Source organism: Aphanomyces astaci (assembly GCF_000520075.1).
Source record: "Aphanomyces astaci strain APO3 unplaced genomic scaffold supercont1.31, whole genome shotgun sequence".
In the NCBI taxonomy this organism is placed as follows: Eukaryota; Oomycota; class Saprolegniomycetes; order Saprolegniales; family Verrucalvaceae; genus Aphanomyces; species Aphanomyces astaci.
Genome location: NW_009798294.1, coordinates 359,520 through 378,450, shown reverse-complemented (window position 1 = coordinate 378,450; position 18,931 = coordinate 359,520). Strand labels below are relative to the sequence as shown.

The 18,931-nt window shown below is 50.9% G+C and overlaps 6 protein-coding genes across 9 annotated transcripts; 5 read left to right on the top strand and 1 right to left on the bottom strand.

Annotated features, from left to right (window-relative positions):
- The first annotated feature begins 77 nt into the window (after window positions 1-77).
- H257_10993 lies at window positions 78-2,592 on the top strand. Of its 2 annotated transcripts, XM_009837760.1 has the most exons (7): window positions 78-302; window positions 357-640; window positions 689-809; window positions 859-1,197; window positions 1,667-2,027; window positions 2,092-2,195; window positions 2,309-2,592. In XM_009837760.1, exons 1-7 carry the CDS (start codon window positions 114-116, stop codon window positions 2,417-2,419), a joined length of 1,509 nt encoding a protein of 502 aa, XP_009836062.1. In that variant the 5' UTR covers window positions 78-113; the 3' UTR covers window positions 2,420-2,592. The 2 variants fall into 2 exon arrangements, with proteins under 2 accessions (XP_009836062.1, XP_009836061.1); XM_009837759.1 differs by having other exon boundaries at window positions 357-809.
- A 154-nt stretch (window positions 2,593-2,746) lies between these two features.
- On the top strand, window positions 2,747-3,192 carry H257_10992 (hypothetical protein). The gene has a single exon (XM_009837758.1). It carries the CDS (start codon window positions 2,782-2,784, stop codon window positions 3,136-3,138), a length of 357 nt encoding a protein of 118 aa, XP_009836060.1. The 5' UTR covers window positions 2,747-2,781; the 3' UTR covers window positions 3,139-3,192.
- A 208-nt stretch (window positions 3,193-3,400) lies between these two features.
- Window positions 3,401-5,236, top strand: H257_10991 (hypothetical protein). Of its 3 annotated transcripts, XM_009837756.1 has the most exons (6): window positions 3,401-3,462; window positions 3,512-3,939; window positions 4,002-4,093; window positions 4,172-4,291; window positions 4,815-4,969; window positions 5,031-5,236. In XM_009837756.1, exons 1-6 carry the CDS (start codon window positions 3,406-3,408, stop codon window positions 5,100-5,102), a joined length of 924 nt encoding a protein of 307 aa, XP_009836058.1. In that variant the 5' UTR covers window positions 3,401-3,405; the 3' UTR covers window positions 5,103-5,236. The 3 variants fall into 3 exon arrangements, with proteins under 3 accessions (XP_009836058.1, XP_009836057.1, XP_009836059.1); XM_009837755.1 differs by having other exon boundaries at window positions 4,815-5,236; XM_009837757.1 differs by lacking the exons at window positions 4,815-4,969; window positions 5,031-5,236 and having other exon boundaries at window positions 4,172-4,409.
- Window positions 5,237-5,649: 413 nt separating this feature from the next.
- Window positions 5,650-7,460, top strand: H257_10990 (hypothetical protein; the record flags this gene model as incomplete). The annotated part of the gene is made up of 2 exons (XM_009837754.1): window positions 5,650-5,997; window positions 6,051-7,460. The coding sequence occupies 2 exons, from the start codon at window positions 5,650-5,652 to the stop codon at window positions 7,458-7,460; spliced, it is 1,758 nt and encodes a 585-aa protein (XP_009836056.1).
- A 238-nt stretch (window positions 7,461-7,698) lies between these two features.
- Window positions 7,699-8,267, bottom strand: H257_10989 (hypothetical protein). The gene has a single exon (XM_009837753.1). It carries the CDS (start codon window positions 8,231-8,233, stop codon window positions 7,775-7,777), a length of 459 nt encoding a protein of 152 aa, XP_009836055.1. The 5' UTR covers window positions 8,234-8,267; the 3' UTR covers window positions 7,699-7,774.
- A 9,583-nt stretch (window positions 8,268-17,850) lies between these two features.
- H257_10988 (hypothetical protein) lies at window positions 17,851-18,818 on the top strand (the record flags this gene model as incomplete). Its single annotated transcript, XM_009837752.1, has 2 exons — window positions 17,851-18,491; window positions 18,611-18,818. The coding sequence occupies 2 exons, from the start codon at window positions 17,851-17,853 to the stop codon at window positions 18,816-18,818; spliced, it is 849 nt and encodes a 282-aa protein (XP_009836054.1).
- Window positions 18,819-18,931: the final 113 nt, after the last annotated feature.

Sequence of the window (18,931 nt, the reverse complement as noted above, 5' to 3'; positions counted from 1 at the left end):
GAAGGATAACTGCGACGGTTTCAGGAATGTATGTTTGGACTAGATTTGAGTATGAATCTATCCCAACCTAAAACAAACTGCGCTTGAGGCCAAATCTTCAGTTGCAACGAACCATGTACAGCCAGTACGAGCAGCATGAACCGATGCTGGGGAAGCCCGAGCCGGCGCCTCCAGGGAACCACCGCCATGGAAGTCCACCACCCGTGCATTCCATGCGATTGGAAAAGCCAGCACCCAAGTGCAACGATGCGTTCTTCGCCATTCTCTTTGTCGGGCACCTCGTCGCGATCGCATACTTTGCGGTGGGTCTCCATCTTTCTTCCCCTCTCCCTCTCATCTCGTGCATACATGTGTAGTTTACGTCGGGACTGGACTACTTGAAGCACTTTGAATCGGAGCATCCGTCGCAGGCAGCGCACAAGAGCTTCACGATGGTGCTTGGGGTCAGCGGCGGCCTCATTGGGTTTGCGGTCGTGTTTTCGGCGCTATGGATCCAAGTGCTGATGGCGTGCGCGGAGAATATGATTCGATTCGCGCTGTGGATGAACGTCGGCATGATGTTTGGGTTTGCGATCATGTCCATGTTCGTGAACCCGTTCATGGGTCTGTTCTTCCTCCTCGGCGCCGCCATCAACATTTGGTATTGTCGTCCATGTAGACATGTGAGCTCACACGTTTCTTGGACTAGCTACATCAACGCTGTGCAGAATCGCATTGCGTTTGCCTCTGCGCACCTGAAACTCGCATGCGTTGCGTTGAGCAACCACAAGTCGATCTTTGCCCTGGCGCTGCTGTTCATCTTTGTCCAGGTACAGTACACATCCTCCTAGTTTCTTCGTTCCCCATCCACGTTCCCAGGTCGCGTGGTTGGTGACGTGGTCGCTCAGCGCCGTCGGTGTCTACCAACTCTTCCGGTCCGCCGATCCATCTTGCGAACAGGAGGAGTCTCGCGGCGAACTGTGCGGCGGGGCCGGCTTCAACGTGACCATCTTCTTCCTCCTCGTGTCGGTGTACTGGGGCCAGCAAGTCATCCAGAACGTCATGACGTGCACGGTCGCCGGCACCGTGGCCACATGGTGGTACAATGCGCGCACCGAGAGCGCCGTCGCTGGCTCGTTGTACCGGTCGTTGACGTCGTCGTTCGGGTCGATTTGCTTTGGATCGCTCATCGTTGCAGTGTTGCAGGCTCTGCGCACGGTATTGTTCTTTTTCCTAAAAATTTGGACTTTTGTGCTGATTCACCAAATCTATCGATCGATTGCTGTAAATCGTCCAGTATCACACTAATTGAAGTCACACACTATTTCGATGTTGAATTGGTCAAAACTAGTGATTTTGATTGGCTACTTGATTCGTGATCTGTTTTTTGATTGGTCGATCGATTCTCTGCCGATTTGATGATTCTGCTCATTCGATTGAGCACTTCACTCCAATTTCGAATCGACTTGACAATACTACTATGTGTTGTCGATATTTTGATTCGTTTTGGTTAACTATGGACGATTTTAGAAAAATATTCCATATGTTTTTTTTCCTTTTTTATCCATTTTTGATCAAATCTTACAGGTGGTATTCGATCGTGGGGAAAATTCCCCTTGGTTCTGTCTTTATTATATGTGGAAATATTTCGTGGGACATTTCCCCATGGATATGGCGATATACATAGATTGTGCGCACGATCAAGAACAAAGCCGCAGAAGACGACAACGTGGGGCTGGCATGTGTGGCGTGCCTGGCCGAGTGCATTTTGAACTGCATTGAAAGCCTCGTTGAGTACTTCAACATGTGGGCGTACACTTACGTGGGGATCTACGGTTTTGACTTCCGGTCCGCCGGGAAGGCGGTGATGCAGCTGTTTGACAGCCGCGGGTGGACCGCCGTGATCAACGACGACTTGTCGTCGACGGCGCTGTCGATTGGCGCGTTCGGTGTGGGCGTGCTCACCGGCGTGATTGGCTTGGTGGTGGCCAAGTTTGCGCCGGTGGACTGGACAGTTGGGTTTGGGGCCGACGACACGACTCGATATGGTAAAAATCCCAATGGTCGTGACGTTCGTGGGGAAGAAGAATACAACTGGGATTTCTTTGGTAGTGATCTTTGGGGGACTGGGGTTCATTGCCGGGTTTAGCATGGCCATGATCTTGGCGAATTTGGTCATCACGGCGCTGCACACGATATTTGTGTGCTTTGCAGAGGTATGTCCTGCGTCGAAACAGGGTACTTTGTACCTAGTGGAAGGGTACTTTGTACCTAGTGGAAGGGTACTTTGTACCTAGTGGAAGGGTACTTTGAATTCACGAGAACGTAGGACCCGGTGTCGTTTCAACGGTCGCATCCGGAACACTACAACGAGCTCATCCTCACGTGGCGCCACTTTCAGCCGGACGCGCTCGTCGCGGCCTATGGCTCGTACGTGTAACCGGCCCCACACTAGTAACTACTAGTAGTAGGAGTGTAGTGGGGAAATGGAGCGACTATTGCATTTTGTAATCATGAAATATGGTGCGTTGTGACGACAAACCAGTTTACTTTGAAGTATGCAATTCTCGCATGTACAGTACAACGCTATTCATCCCAGCAATCCCAAGACGTAAGTATAACGTTAAGTATTTCGTGATGGGTGGTTTTTTCGATTAAAACCAGTACGTTAATTCATCGTTTTGCAACGTTAATCCGTAAAACGCGTCGAAGCAGGACCATCACTCCCAGGTAAAACCACTTGATGCGTGACAAGTTGACAGTCAAAAGGTCACTTTGCCTTTCTTCCCCTTCAACAACACCATGGTCCGTTGCTTGTTGTTTGCGCCTGCCATGGCGTATGCTGCCGTCTGCACTCCATCCGACTTGATGCCCATCGCCAGCAGCGCAATGACGTGCTCGAGTGCGTCCGGCGTTACGGCCGCGCAACTCCAAGGCGCGGACGCGGTCACCAACGCCATCAAATTATGCCAGTACCCGGCCTGCCAAGCGTTCTTCGCGTCGCTGGCGTCCCTCAAGTGCACGGATGCTGCTGGCAACCCCGTGTCGGGGGCCAGCGGAGTGTGCAGCGCACTGCCTAAAAGCACTGCCGTGTCCACGTTCCTCGCTAGTGGTGCAGGTGCCGTTGCATTAGCTGTCGCTGCATCGTTCACATGTTAAGTTCACGATCAATTCTGAAATAATGTAACTTAAATACCACCGTTTGTTACGGTATGAAATGTCGTTGATAAATCACACAATAGGATGTCTACTATTGGTTGAAATAATCACCCATGAGTGCAATTCATTGGACATTGAGCTCAAGACGCGAAAATGATTGGAAATTAATTTACCAATGAAAATTGAAATAGGTCCACGCTTCCGGTTGATTCGAACTTTATCCGGATAAATACAATCGCAAAACCACAATTTACAATTTACTGAAAGATGCGAATTCCGCGCGTGGATTGCTTCAGCCCCTACGCGAGTCGGCAGCTGCGGCAGGTACATGTCGTACCACATCCCCATATTCGTTGACCTCATCTCCCTGAAGGCATGCATGGACGTTGGGTTCTTTTACCTGGAAGGGCATCGCATTCCCATAGCCTTGCAAAACGCAGTGTACGAGCAGATGAAACAGTTTTTCCACCTCCCAGAGACCGAGAAACGGAAGGCGAGTGCAGACAAGAACATGCGGGGATGGGCACCTATGTACGAGGAAACCCTCGATCCCGCACATCAATCCAAGGGGGACACGAAGGAAGCGTATCACGTGTGTCGTCCGTCGTTGCCCGACGAAGTCCATCTGCCGCTGCACGACACCGACAACGTATTCCCGGACGCCCACACGCTACCTCAGTTCAAAGCCGTCACAACGGCATACTTCAACGCCATGAGCGCCCTCGGGTTACATGTTGCGCACTTGTTCGCTGATGCCGCGGGGTCGCCGGGGTACTTCAACGCCCCTGGCATGTTCGACCGGTAAGCACTCGTCATCTCTGCGTCCATATCTACGTAACATTCAAGTCGTTTTGATGATGCAGTCCCATGGCGGTGTTGCGCATGCTACATTACAACGCCGAGAAGTCGGACCTGGAGAAAGGCATCATTGGAGCTGGTGCCCATGCCGACTATGGTAACTTTTTTCGAAATTGTTAATAGATGATTCGTTTATTCAGTTGAGTGTTCATTTATCTTTGTTTATCACGTACAGGGCTCCTGACATTGCTGTCGACGGACACGGAGCCGGGGCTTCAGATCCGTCACCAAGGGCAATGGGTGGACGTGCCGCACTTGGAAAATGCTTTTATTGTGAACGTCGGCGATTTGGCAGGTGGTTGTAGTTCATGTCCGTGGTGTACTTACTGTATATTAGTGTCTATTTATCCAAACTTTGGACTTTAGTGCTGATATTCGCCAACTATTGATTCTTTGTACTTGAATTTTGTATTGAAGTATTGTGCTTTCGAGTGAATTTTCGTGTTGTGGCGTGGTTTCTCGTTGGAATTTAAATCGATTTGATTGGCTACTTCAGATGAGCTCAAAATTATTAGCCAATCAAAACCAATTTCTCAATGAAATTCAACCAATCAGATCGATTGTGTATCAGTTTGGTTGGCGCGATTCGATTGCACCCTCCCCAAATTTGTATCAAATCGACAATATGTACTTCGAAGCACAGTAGTCAAAGGTTGTCCTGTGGTGCTTCTAATCACACTAATTTAAATCGTACACTAATTAGATGTTGATTTCCTGCAATCTGATTGGCTAAATCCGTTTACCGTGTTTCTTGTGTACATTATTGGGTTGTCAGTTTCAAATACTTTCCACAATAATAATAATATTAGCTCATGTAGAGCGCTGGACGAACGGGCTATTCAAGTCCACGGAGCACCGCGTCGTGAATACAACTGGGAAAGAGCGCTACTCGATTCCGTTCTTCTTTGAGCCTAACTTTAACTGCCAAGTGACGTGCATTCCGTCGTGTGTGACACCCGATCGACCGGCCCAGGTACAGTACATCCCTTCCAACTTGTCTGGATCAAAGTCATCTAAGCATATTGGGGATACAGTACCCAATCCCCATCTTGGCAGGGGAGAACCTCCTTCAAAAGTACAGGGACACCCACGCCAGCTACACTTGAGAGATCTTTCTAAGACCTTTCTTGACAGTGGTCGGCAGTCTCGAGGGGGCCTTTCGAGATATTTCTATGCCTGTAATAGTAAATAGACAGCAATATTGTATGTATACTCTCATAATTGAAACTTATGATCAGAAGCCCCTCGACCACTGTGCATAAAAATATATATTCCAATACTAAGTATATTGCTAATAATAGTAGTGATATTGTTGCCAACTGAAACATTCAATACTTGATGTGTTGTCATTTTTTGATATTAAATGTTTTGCCACATATTGCCAATATTCAGCCATATATGGCAATAATATTAGTGATAACATTTATTAAATAACGTCCTATAGGGTTATATAATACTTCGAAGTACTAGTAATAATATTTTGCGCTTTCCTGCCCGAAAAACCACCTTTGCAGTACAGTAGAAACCGAAATGACTTGAATACATCCGTATAATTCAAAATCTTGAATGGGTATCCGGATATGTAACGGCTGCAGTTGCGAAAAATGTAGCAATCGTCAACTCACTTTTTGAAACGACGCCAATCTTGACAGCATGCGAGATCCGTGGTTCTGTCACCGCCTCCAGGAAGGTGTGCGTCAGGTTTTTGAGCAGCGCGTGCTCACAGACGTGACGCTGTGCGTGGGGTCGCAGCGCATCCCAGCCCACCGCCTCGTCCTCGCGCTACACAGCCCGTACTTTCGCGCCATGTTCACCAACGGCATGAAGGAATGCCACATGAACGAGATCCACATAGACGTCACGGACCCTCAATCGTTTGACGCGATCTTGCAATACATGTACTCTGGTCGCGACGTGACGTTGGACGGGGGCAACATGTGGCCGCTCTTGGCAGCGTGCGACCAGCTTCAGATGGAGGTGCGTGAGTATGCACGCATGCATGTACGTTAATGTGCTGTCGTCGTCAGGTCCTTGTTGATGCTTGCTGTATGAAGATGGCCATGGAGCTTCGTGTGGACAACTGCGTCAACATATTTGCCTGCTGCGACGCGTTTCACCTGCGCGAGAAGTGCGCTGTGCTGCGAAGCGTGGCGTGGACGTACCTAGCCACGTACTTTTACGCCGTGTCCAACACCGAATCCTTTCACGAACTTCCCATGGCCCTTGTGCGAGTCATCCTTTGCAGCTCGGCGCTCTGCGTCCAGGACGAGCATCACATTGTCGCGTCGTTGTTGGGGTGGGTCGATTTTGATCCAGCCAATCGACAAGTCCACCTCCGACCTCTTTTGCGGTCATGTGTTCGTCTTGACGCTGTGGATGTGCTGGCTGAAAGCTGGCCTCCCCTGGCCGTTCGTTTGACCCACCATCGTATTGCCCACTGGCCCCCAATGCCCTATCAGGCCCCCCGTCGAAGCAAGCCACAAGTCGCACCTCGCTGTAATACAATTCCGCTCGTCGTAGCGCTTGGAGGGCTCATCGGTCGCTCCATCTCCCGCTCCACCGAGTACCTCGACCTCCTCTCAAACAGCTGGAAACAGTTCATTCCGATGCTACATCGGCGCGCCCACTGTGGCGCCGTGACTGCCCACGACCGTCTGTACGTGCTAGGAGGATACTGCACTCGAGCCCCTCAGTTTCCCCTGACAACCCGCGTCACAACCCACCTCGACTCGGTCGAGATGCTCGATCCATCCACGCACCAATGGTCGCTCCTGCCGCCCATGCTGCATCCCCGCAGCTACCTTGGTTCTGCCTACCTCCACGGCCACATCTATGCACTTGGAGGGTTCAACGGTCGCCGCCACTTTGCCTGTGTCGAGCGCTTCGACGTGACCTCCCAAGTGTGGGAACATGTGGCCCCCATGCATCACTCCCGCAGCGGCTTGGCCGTCGCGGTCGTCCCCGACCGAGGGCTCATCGTGGCCTGTGGCGGCTTTGACGGGCACGACCACCTCCAGTCAGTCGAAGTGTTCGACTGCTCCACCAACGTCTGGGCACTCGTCGCTCCCATGCACGACGTCCGCAACGGAGGCGTCGCGGTGGCCCTCGCGACCGGCTACATCTGCGTGTTTGGGGGAGAAGTGGCGCACGGCAGCCGCGTGGCGTCGGCCGAGCTGTACCACGTCGCATCCGACGTGTGGGCCCCCAGCGCGCCGCTCCCCGTCGAGGTGAGTGGGCATGGGGCGGCGTTGTGGCAGCATCAATTTGTCTACTGCGTCGGCGGCTCCACCGACTCGACCAGCCGCCAAGTGGACTGTGTGCACCGCTTTGACGGTGTCACACAGGACTGGACGACGATGCCGACGTTGCACCTCCGAAGTCCACGAAGTGGCATGGCGATGGCCACCGTCGAGATGGAGCCGACATGTCGTCTCTTGCACGGTGACATGGCATCAGTAGCATAATAGAGAAAGCATGCAATACAAGATGATTAATCCTACGATGGTTCTAAGCGTGCCACGTCATAAAGATGGTCACGACCACGACGAACATTTCTTTGGGTTAGAGATGCATGTGGTCTAGTTAAGATGACTGCAATATGCCTAGCATATGCAATACATGTCGCGCAAGAGAAATCGATCTTTACATCCAAGGTCGTTAACGGGGTAACTTTGTGGTGGATGCGGTGTTTAACAACATGTAGGCGGCATATCGAATCATAATACTTAATAGGATTAACGAAGTTAAAATAGGTTGCGATAGGGTGAGCTGGCACGTTCTAGCTGACCAGCGTCGGGTTATCCACCACTGCAGTTGCAGAGGGAGATGTGAGGAACGCACCAGTCGCAGAGGCGGCGGCTGCAGTCGCGTCGAGCTTGTAGATGGATTGGGCGACTTGGTGGACAAACTGGTCGAGCAGCGCAACGTCCTCGACGAGAAGGAATCCGTCGAGGGTGCTGAACTCTGCGTCTTCGTCCGTTGGATCAATCGAGGCAACCATGGATGACATTTCGTCCACTAACCACTGAGAAAGACGGGTGTGAAGCACAGACGACGTGGGCAAGACTTTGAGCTCGGTGGCGACAAAGGCACGGAACTGTCGTCGCAAGTCGTCCAGTTTGTGCCTGCAGTCGGCGATGACGTGGTCCATGGTGGTATCCTGCACTGCATGTGGTTGTTGCACTAGGTGGCGAAGGCGGCGGTCGATGGCGGCAAGTTGGACGCCTGTGCGGTTCATCGTTGAAGTGCGTTTGGCCGGTAGACTGAAAAATTGAAAGTGGAGAAAGATCTGGAAGATGTAGCTCCAAACCGTTAGAATCCGGATAATATACGGAAATCACTCAATTCTTCCATACAAAGATCAAGTGTATTTTCAAAGCGACCACTTCTGCCAACAAATTCCCTTATTCAAAATCGTTGTCCTCCACCCGCGCTGTCAGAACCAAATTTCCGCGCTATCAATGTACTGAATAGGGAAGTTCGTGATGGGCAGATGTCGCACTGGGGTTTGACAGTTGGGGGTTTGAATTTGTGAATGTAGATTCAAACCACCAATGCGACATCTGCCCATCTAGGATGTTCTTCGGATGCTTTAGAGGGCCTCCAATGCTCCGAGGGCTCGGATACAGGTGCACCGACATTAGGCTTACTCCGAGTACAGCTTTAGTTACTACTCTAGTATGTATAGTACTTGAGCACGACGTTCGAAGTGCTTTGCCTCCTCTCTATCCTTGGCGTGTCCCAAATAGTTGTGTACTGTATACTACCATGCATGTACTTTAAAATATGTTCACTTTACTGACGCGAATCTTGCCCAGCCATGCGTAATCCGATAGAACAGCATTACGTGGCATTTCGAGGGGTTGACACCAGTTACGACAGAGTGACGACAACACTGTATGTAGGCGACTTGTGCATCTTTACACTATGAAATGAAATTAGAGCAAGTCCAACGGTGTTTTTATTTCTGTTTCAATTCGAGAATTCGGATACTAGTATAAAATAAAAAGAAACCCTTGCACGAAAGTAGAAATTCTGTGCGACGTAATTTCTAAAAAGTCCGGATAGGTCAAAATAGCAACCGTAAAAATGAAGTTTGTCTTTACTGTTACCTGGTAGTGCAGCCACGCCATTCCAAACGTCCTATTTGTACAGTACAGTACAGTACAGCTGTAAATATAACGTTAACAGTAGGTTTAACTGTAAGCTTACAATTAGAACAACTGAGCTACTAAACATGAGGTTCAACCAATCCGATGCTTCGTATATGCCTCTGCTATCCCTACTAGCCTCAACGCTACTCAATGACCCACTTCACCGTGACCTCGCCGATCCACCAATTCGATCTACTTACCCGTTCTAGAAGTTTAAGGAAAGGGAAATTTTATGTTGTCTCCGTAGTCGAATTTAAAAATCCCTTGCATTTCCATTGCTTTCAATATTTACGGAAAGTGAAAAGAGAAATTATCTCCGAAACAGGGATGAGTACTGACTGTGAGTACAACGTACAGTACATGTAATGCTCGCATTGCTATACCGTATGGCGTAATTCGAGTTACAGTGATATATCGTGTATCCGTATACTGTACGGATAGCTATATAAGAGTTGCCATGGTGTAATTCCCTTTAGACATACAAATATCTATTCCTCCACGCCGACACTGCGAAAAATATACATTAGCGGGAAAAAGTCGGACAGGATATACAGTAATCAAGTGATCGTCGGACCGTTTGTCCGACTTTCTTGTTCGTTGTTATATTTATTATATACAAAAGCGAAGTCATTACCAGACGTGAGATATAGACAGAACAAAGTCGGACCGAATATCCTGTATACATTGATTGGTTATAAGTAGATCAACATTAACCAGAAAAAGCAAGGTGAAATAAGCAATTTTATATAGAGCGCAAGGTCAACCACCTTGCGAATTCCATAAATAATTCTGAAATTGTATAGCTTCAATTTAATATATCTTCAAGTTTGTATTGATGATTTTTATTTTTCATGTGAAGGCAGGTCACCTTGCGAATTCAAAATTGTCCAATTTTGTCCAATCAGATGCCGTGAAACACGAAAATCGCTGCGCATCACGCCGTGTTGCGATATATTCTACTCCTGTGATGACGGTTGATGCAAGGAGCCTTGAGATAATTGTGTAGGTTGTGCATGAGAGCAAAATCATGTGATGTGGTATTCAGGAATCGGTCAATTCTAACAGGTCTCGTTTCATCACATGCCTACTAACCCAATGAAATTGGTCATCCCTCATTCCACCATCCAGCCTGTGTCGGTGCCGTACACCTCCCTGCCGGTGTGATCACGTGGTTGCGCGGGCGGTGGCGAAAGACGTCTTGGTGGCACCCATCGCAAGTGCTGAAGTGGCGGCTTTAGCACTTTGCGTTTGCGATGGGTGCTACCAAGACCTCTTGCGCCACCGCGTTGGCCCACCAGAGCCACCACTACATTGCGACCCAACCGAGCGCACAACATTATGTTAGCTGTAAGGGGAGAACCACATTGGACATAGTCGGAGTGCACTCATCAATGCACAATTCTCTGGAGCAGCATCACACAAAGCTCTACAAAATTCAAAGTTCAAAATTGTAACCTCTACTGTCAGTGTTATAGCCAATCGTGTGTAAGAAACAAAGTGTGATGGACTCTGATTGGATATTAGAAAGGAGCAAGGTGGCTCACCTTGCGAATTCCATTAAGAAGTCAACATAATGAAGTTTTGCCTGCAACCCGCCAGCTAGCAACGACAGTACAGTACCTTAGAGCCTGGTACTACTGGTGGTGTGGAGCATGCTCTAAGGTACTGTACTGCGTTGCTACCTGGCTGTACAAGATCAAGTCGCGGGACTTGACCAAGAATCAAGGCAATATGTTGTGTGAGTGGAAGTTCGAGGTGCAGGAGCTCCAAAACGTTTAAAACAGCACGAGTGGCACTGGTTTGGGTCGTCCCTACACCTCGGCCAGGCTATAGCTGCATTTGGCAGTATAATGGCCAACTTGCCATCATCCTGGTTTCTCTGAACTTGGACGCCAGCTTAGTTAAGTTAGATGAATTCCCGATATTTTTGGCCGTGTGCCCGATGTATTTGGTCGTGTGCCCGATATATTTGGCGGTGTGCCCGTTTAATTTGGCACCCGGATGTCGTGTGCCCGATATATTTGGTCGTGTGCCCGATATAATTGGCCGTGTGCCCAAGCAATTGCCCATGTGCCCGAAGAATTGTGTCGTGTGCCCGATGGAAATGGAAATCACGCAATAAAAAGGCAAATTCAATATAGAAATGGTCGTCAAACGACACATGCAGCATCGTTGCCGTGACGTCACATACTAACGTCCATGTTGCCCATGGCCTCCGCGCGTCCATCGAAGGTGCGTTCCTTGAGGTAAATCGAAAAATGAGCTCTGTAAGAAGTAACGTTATAGGGGCAACAATATACTTTATTCATGTCAATCCATTCAAGTCGATGTATTAATAACGTTAACAGTACATTCTATTCCGTGACTACTTCGAAGTACAGAACATTGAAGTCGATATTTTTACTTGAATAAAGTATACTGTTGCCCCTATGGCCAATTTACTGGGTGCGGTGGAGATGCTCTTACAGTAGTAGTATAGTAATACGTAGTATGAATAGTATACGATTAATAGTACCATTGCTGTCACAGTTCCGGATACAAGATCCGGATCCACGTGGCTGTACCACGGCACACAGGTTGAAGAGGTTGAAGACAAAGTCAGTCCCAAACCCACGAGCGGCCAACGACGCCGCTACGTGCCTGGCTTCCCTGCCAGACTCACTGTTCTGATTGATTGTGGAGCGTCTAACAATTACGCTAGCCGCACTACCCTTGGTCGCTTTGGTTTTCTTCCCCGATCGGACTCCGATCGGGTCCGTGTAAAGATGGCTGACGGTCACGTCGCGACTCAACCCCGCGTTGTGACTGAATTTGCCATCAAGTTCGATGATTTCGACTCCATCAAATCCTTGACGAAGTTCCTAGTCGCCTCCCTGTCGACAAAGGCGTACAACACGAGATTGATCTGCTGCCGTGCACGAAGTACTATGTCACGCGGCAGTGGCCGCTTCCCCACGAGCAAATGGAAGCTATCGACGCGTTCTTCGCGGCGCGCAAAGCCGCCAGACATGTCCGCGAAAGTATTTCGCTGCACAGTAGCCCTACGTTTTGTTCATGCCTTCTACAAGCTGAACACCGCCACCATCCCGGCTCAAACACCCATCCCCCGCAAAGATGTCATCATTGACGGCATGGGCCGTTCCAGCATCTTTTCGACCATCGACTTTCGTCTTTTGGTCAACGACGCTCCTTGGGTGTGGGAGGACTCCTGCCAATCCTCCTTCAACGCCCTTAAAACCAACCTACAACGTGCGCCCATTCTGGCGCTCCCTGACTTCGGGCGTCCATTTTCGGTTATGTGCGACGCATCCAAATTCACAATTGGATGTAGTCTGATGCAGGCCGACGCGGACGGGCGCGCTCGTCCCGTGTCATATCAAAGCCGCCAACTCCTTCCGGCGGAACGCTCATACCCTGTTCACGAACTCGAACTTCTGTCGATGAAGTACGCCCTCACCAAATTCTGCATCTACCTCCTTGGTAGCAAGCTTATCGTGATCTATACAGATCACGCCTCACTCCGCACGGCGAACAACTCGCCGCACCTCTCGCAGCGAATGGAACGATGGCTTTCGTTCTTTGCTGAATTCACCTTCACCGTCTAATACAAACCGGGCATGGACAACATCCTTTCCGACGGACGCCCTCTCTCGGCGTCCCGACCTCGCCCTTAACACGATCGGGTTCCTCCATTCCGACCTCCAAAACCGCATCCGCGGGGTTTACGCCTCGGACCCCACGTGTTCTGCGCTTTTGTCAGCATTAACGGCGCCTGCCTCCTCAAAGCCAAGCCGTTCCCTGTCACTACTCCATCGCTATTTCATCAGCGATGGTCTCCCGTATTTCACCCCTTCCCGCGGCGACGAACCTCGCACCGTCGTACCATGCGACGCGCCATTACGCGCCGCTATTCTCCGGTCCTTCCACGACTCCCCAGCGGTGGCCATTTCGGCCGCGACAAGATGTTCCACGTGGTCGTACTGGTGGCCGCGCCTCTACAAATCCGTGGTTCACTACGTCGCTCGATGCGACGCATGTCAACGCACCAAGATCACCGCGGCCTCCAAAGCGCCGCTCCAACCTCTCCTGACACCCGACGAATTTTGGTCGTCCATCAGTATGGACTTCATGTTTGGCCTTCCACGAGATGTACGTGGCCATACCGGCACCATGGTGTGTGTCGATCGCGCCTCTAAGTACGTGGTGGCAGTGCCTCTCAAGGACTCGGTCAGCGGCCACGACGCCGCCCGCCTCTTCTTTGACAACGTCTTTTGTCGCTTCGGCCTCCCACGATCCATCGACTCTGATCGAGACCCCCGTTTCACTGCCCACTTCTTGTCGACGCTCTTCAACCTCTGCGACACCGACCTCGCCATGTCCACCTCTGACCACCCCGAGTCGGATAGCCAAACGGAGCGCGCAAACCGTGTCCTTGAGGACATTCTTCGCTCCTACTCCGTCCGTCAGTCCTCCACGTGGAGTACGCTCTTACCCCAACGCAGTATTTGCATACAACGCCTCCGTTCAGGCGTCCACCGGGTTCTCACCCCATTATGCGGTCCACTTGCAGCACCCCCGGCTGCCTCAACTCTTAGACAGTCCCCGTTTGAGTGGGGGAGAGATCCAAATCAACGCCCCCAATGCCCCGATCCGGACTATACAAGATGTTAAGTCTTTCGTCTCCAAGCACCAATCTGTCATGCAACAGATCAAGGATAACCTAGCCAACGCCCAACAGCGACAGGCTACTCAAGCCGATAGGCGCGGCCGTTCCAACATGGCGACTTTCCAAGTCGCCGACCAAGTCCTCCTTCACAAGTCCGCTATCCCTACCCATGCATTCCGCGACAGCGGTCAACATCAAGTTGCGAAGCGCATGGCACGGCCCTTTTGCGGTCAAGAAAGTTGTCAGCCCGACTACATACACCCTCGACCTACCACCAGCTCGGCAGATCCACCCAACCTTCTATGTAGTAAAACTCAAATCATACCTTACACCTATAACTACCAGCGATGCAACGACGGAAGGCGGTCACTTGGACTCCGCGGCGGCTCATCCCCGAAGACCTCCTCGGACTCCTCTGCCACTTGCCCATCCTCGGCCGACGACGCCGACTCCTGCTTCCATTCCCGCTTCACCGGCGCCGCTACCGGAATCGAAGGCGCCCCCACAACCACCGACGCGGCCCGCGGAGCCCCATAGTATCCCGCATCCGGTGGTCCCGCCGCCATCCGCGCCCCCCTCGGGTCGACATACCACGGACTGCGGCGCTCAAGCCCCGCACGACGCTTCGCCTCATGAGTCGGACCTGCAGCCGTTCGCTTCGCCGGCGCCCCACTCGGAGCCAGTCTCGACCCCATCGCAAACCCCGGCAGTGCTTGGCGCACGTTGGGCACCCGCAGGCCGCCAGTACTTGATCCAAGACGGGCCAACTACAACATGGAGATCAGACGCAGCGACAAGAGCGTCCTTACCTCAAGAGCGCGCCGCATTCGAACGCGGACTGCGAGCCAGGAGACAATCTCTGCGGGCACCCGCCCGCTTGCAGCTCGAACCAAGGCGAAATTAGTCATCCCGTTCGCCAACAGCCCCACATTGTGCGGCAATTGGCCCAGCCGCCGCTTCCCACCTCGCTCGCGTTTCAACAACACCAAGACGAACACAATGATGTATTCAAACATCGTTTCGTCTTGGTACCGTACGACCCGCGGAGCGCCGTAGCTCCAGTCCGAGATGCGCTCGCGCATCTTGTCTTTCCAGTCAACAAATTCCGCCAAGGGAATTTCTAAAATCGTCATGTGCTCCAAGGCACACACCAGCCACATCACCTGGGTCTCGAACAACCCACTCCGACAAAACAGAGTGAGATATCGCTCCACTGGCTCACGCAACGCCGGTATCCACCCCCAATCCTGCAGCCGCGAGTCCAGCTGCTGCAACACCCACAAACGGCGCGTTCTGCCGTTGATATAGTCCACGCAGACGCCGAGGGCGGAATCGTCCTGTTCGTGCAGCTTCAAGGTGCGGACGTCCTCCAAACGCACTTCGGGCATTCCGAGCGGTACATTCTCAAACGCCATTTGCCCAACGCCTTCATTCTTGATCTGGATGTTTGGCGCTGCTTGCCCAACCGGCGGCTCTTGCACCTTTACCACCGCGGGTAGGCTCCCGCGCCTGCCGTTCTTGCTTGGTGTTCGGCAGCTTGCGCTGCCTGTGCTTCGGCGTCGGCTATTCACTCAGCCATTGACTCCTCGGCCACCTTCTCCATCTCCCGCTGGAACTACATGTCTTCCTTTCTGTGGCGCTCTTCCAAGGCCACGATCTCGTTTCGCAGGAGCTCCCGCACTGCCATGGGTCCCACCGTGCGCAACACCGTTTGAACCAAGTCGGATGCTGCCTGGTGCTCTGCATGGATCCGCTGCTCTTCCTTCTTCATGAACAGATCAAGCAGCGGATCTTCACTGCCTGTCCGGAGCCGCTGGACTCCCGCGAAGAAGTACTCATCACGTCTGAGTCGTCGACCGTCAAGTCCACGACCTCTTTGGCCTTCCTCCATTGGTCGTCGACCATACCGTCAAATTCAAGAATGCCAACTACGATGAGTGAAATTCACGATCGCCAGTTGCCAACGTCCAACGGCTATCAACCACGCGCCAGTTGATTAGCATCTTTCCATATTCTCGTTTGAGTGTGGGAGGGTGTCACAGTTCCGGACACAAGTTCCGGATCCACGTGGCTGTACCACGGCACACAGGTTGAAGACAAAGTCAGTCCCAAACCCACGAGCGGCCAACGACGCCGCTACGTGCCAAGGAAGCAGCAAAGGGTTCGCCGCCCCTTTGCTTCGGACTACCCCGGCCCTTTATGTTTACCAGCTCAAGATGGCTGGTCCTGCTTAGCTTAGTCATAGCGTTAGATTGTTATAACGCTATCAATTCACTTCTCATTTTACCATCTACTGCGCCTTCCTCTGCGCACGCACGTTTACACTTGCAATGCTTGTACTATTACTACGTAGGACTACGTAGTAATAGTTTTGTGCTTTTCACCCAAATTTGGACTTTACTGTTACAATCGTTTCGCCAAATAGATTTCGAGTCTATATGACCAAATTTGAGCTTGTACAAACTAAACCATACCAAACCTAGAATTAGTATAGATGATTTGCCCATCATGGAGGGTTGGCAGAAATTTTACAGAACGATTTGATTGGCTTTGGTGGTACCTTAATTCATTCACTTAAGACAGTCGATTCTGCTGAGGGCTTCCGATTTGGCAATTTCCATCCGCAACAATAATATCGATTCATGCATGCCAAACCTAAAATTCACACAGATTCCCAACTACTATGTAGCACTGTACTACTAGTAGTAGTAGTTACAAGCCCCCATCTTTGTTACTGCGTACGATTACCTTTATAAGGACCCGTCTGGATGCCACCCACCAATATTATGGGATATTGGAATATTGAATAGAAAACATTTTTCGACATTGCAGGAAATTCTTGGGTTTCAAGATCCAAGAATGATTTTGGGTGGTGTGTCTGGATGCCATAGAATTAAAGAAAGTTCGGAAATGAACAGCCAATCAGAGGATAGTGCAGAGGACTTCGTCAGAGAGGACCACTGAGGATGGACGTCCTCTTTGGTGTCTTGTGGACGAAGGCGAGGTAGTGATATGCCCAATCAATTCAACGCGCACTGTTAATATCGTCAAAATATTCTACTCATGAGTAGAATATTATTTATTGTGGTTTTCACGATATTTCTGATAAAATTATGGAATATAACTTGGTCAAGAAATGGCATCCAGACACGCCAAATCGAAGTCGCTGAGATTCTTGAATATTTTGCAAAATTATCGCGATATTTCTCAATAAAAGTGGTATCCAGACGGGCCCTAAACAGATAAACATTCGTCAAGAGGTCTAATTGTACGTAAATGGTAAATCTATCAATATCAATAATAGAGCGATTTCGCAAGTGAGAGATTTCGCAAGTCATGTTTTTCGCGTTCCCAATCATAGGTAGTACAACGTAGTAGTTGAGTACAGTACTACAGTTTTATTAATATAGACCAGAGTATTCAAGATGTCTCCAACAAGACACAGAAAGTGATAACAGTAAATCATCAACTTTGAGAGGTACTGCACTGGCAACTTCTGACACTTTGCACGAGTTTACTAAAGTTGCAACGCGTTACCGCCTAGAGATTGAAATGCTGGGATTGTTGTATTCACAGTATCGGCACAGCTTGCTCCCTGTAAACGCCATGTACCGGTAGTACGTATGCATGCCGTGCAGAGTTTGTTACTACATGTACTGTAGTTATTCGTGTTGGGCCATTATCATCGTTTGTCTGATTCCATTATCAGATTGAAGTGTCCAAAGTGTGACATGCCGCACATCTGAGTTGCATCATCATCAACCTGCCAACGAAAACCTTACTGGAGCACCGCTGGTCGACACTTTTTTACAATGGAATACACGGCTTTATAGTAACGTTAATCGACTTCCATGTGATATTGAGCGGTACCGCACACTTAGGTGCATCAATCAACGGATCGAACTAGGAGTGTGCATAGCTGATTCACCACCGGTCATGGTCCCACTCCAAAGCTCTGTTTCGACACTAAACCGCGAGGCACCACCACCATGTTCATTTCTGAATTCGCTCTCTGCGCACCACCACCACAATCCAATGAAGACCATCGCTGCTTTTGCCGCCCTCGCCCTTGCCCCCGTCGCTGTGCAAGGCCACGGTCGGTTGGTAACCCCTCCCCACCGCGGCTACATTGGGAAGCTTCCCAAGTATGCCCCATTTGTCCCCCCCAACTGGAGCGACAACAGCCTCAACGCCGGCGGGGTGGGCGCCACCAAGAACGGCCAATATGGCATTTGCGGGGACCCGTTCACCCAAGCTTCCCCCCGCGCCCACGAAACCGGCGGCACTTTCGGTCGGTTTCCCCAGTACGGCGCGAACGTGACGGGGGCGTGCTACGCGCCCGGGGCTGCCATGAAGCTCAAGGTCCAGCTTACTGCTAACCACAAGGGCTTCTTTGAGATCGGCCTTTGCAAGCTCAATGGCCCCAAAGATGTCGAAACCGAAGCATGCTTTCAACCGTTGGTGCAGCCGAGCGGAGACGCCAAGTACAATGTCACCCCCGGCGACTTCTTCGACTTGACGTACGTCCTGCCTCCCGGCGTGACCTGCGAAGGCGAGTCGCATTGTGTGCTGCGCTGGCACTACACCGGCTGGAACAACTGGGGCGCTAGCACGTGGGGCCAAGAACATTTCTGGAACTGCGCCGACATCTTTATCAGCAGCAAGTGCCCAGCCGCGTAAACGGCAGTACATTGATGTGACGTCGACGATAACCGAGATAATGTGATGTTCTCTTCGTGTATGGCCCCAAAGATGTCGAAACCGAAGCATGCTTTCAACCGTTGGTGCAGCCGAGCGGAGACGCCAAGTACAATGTCACCCCCGGCGACTTCTTCGACTTGACGTACGTCCTGCCTCCCGGCGTGACCTGCGAAGGCGAGTCGCATTGTGTGCTGCGCTGGCACTACACCGGCTGGAACAACTGGGGCGCTAGCACGTGGGGCCAAGAACATTTCTGGAACTGCGCCGACATCTTTATCAGCAGCAAGTGCCCAGCCGCGTAAACGGCAGTACATTGATGTGACGTCGACGATAACCGAGATAATGTGATGTTCTCTTCGTGTATGTTCGATTGACTTGTGGTATAGGCGCACCATATCGAAAGTGAGTTCGTTAA

Excerpts from the sequence above, each read along its gene's own strand:
- H257_10993 (XM_009837759.1), top strand. The coding sequence starts at position 114 with ATGTACAGCCAGTACGAGCAGCATGAACCGATGCTGGGGAAGCCCGAG. Across the intron at positions 303-356 it reads TCGCGATCGCATACTTTGCG|TTTACGTCGGGACTGGACTA; the intron begins GTGGGTCTCCAT and ends ATACATGTGTAG. Across the intron at positions 2,196-2,308 it reads TATTTGTGTGCTTTGCAGAG|GACCCGGTGTCGTTTCAACG; the intron begins GTATGTCCTGCG and ends ACGAGAACGTAG.
- H257_10992 (XM_009837758.1), top strand. The coding sequence starts at position 2,782 with ATGGTCCGTTGCTTGTTGTTTGCGCCTGCCATGGCGTATGCTGCCGTC.
- H257_10991 (XM_009837755.1), top strand. The coding sequence starts at position 3,406 with ATGCGAATTCCGCGCGTGGATTGCTTCAGCCCCTACGCGAGTCGGCAG. Across the intron at positions 3,463-3,511 it reads CGAGTCGGCAGCTGCGGCAG|GCATGCATGGACGTTGGGTT; the intron begins GTACATGTCGTA and ends ATCTCCCTGAAG. Across the intron at positions 4,292-4,814 it reads GAACGTCGGCGATTTGGCAG|AGCGCTGGACGAACGGGCTA; the intron begins GTGGTTGTAGTT and ends TAGCTCATGTAG.
- H257_10989 (XM_009837753.1), bottom strand. The coding sequence starts at position 8,233 with ATGAACCGCACAGGCGTCCAACTTGCCGCCATCGACCGCCGCCTTCGC.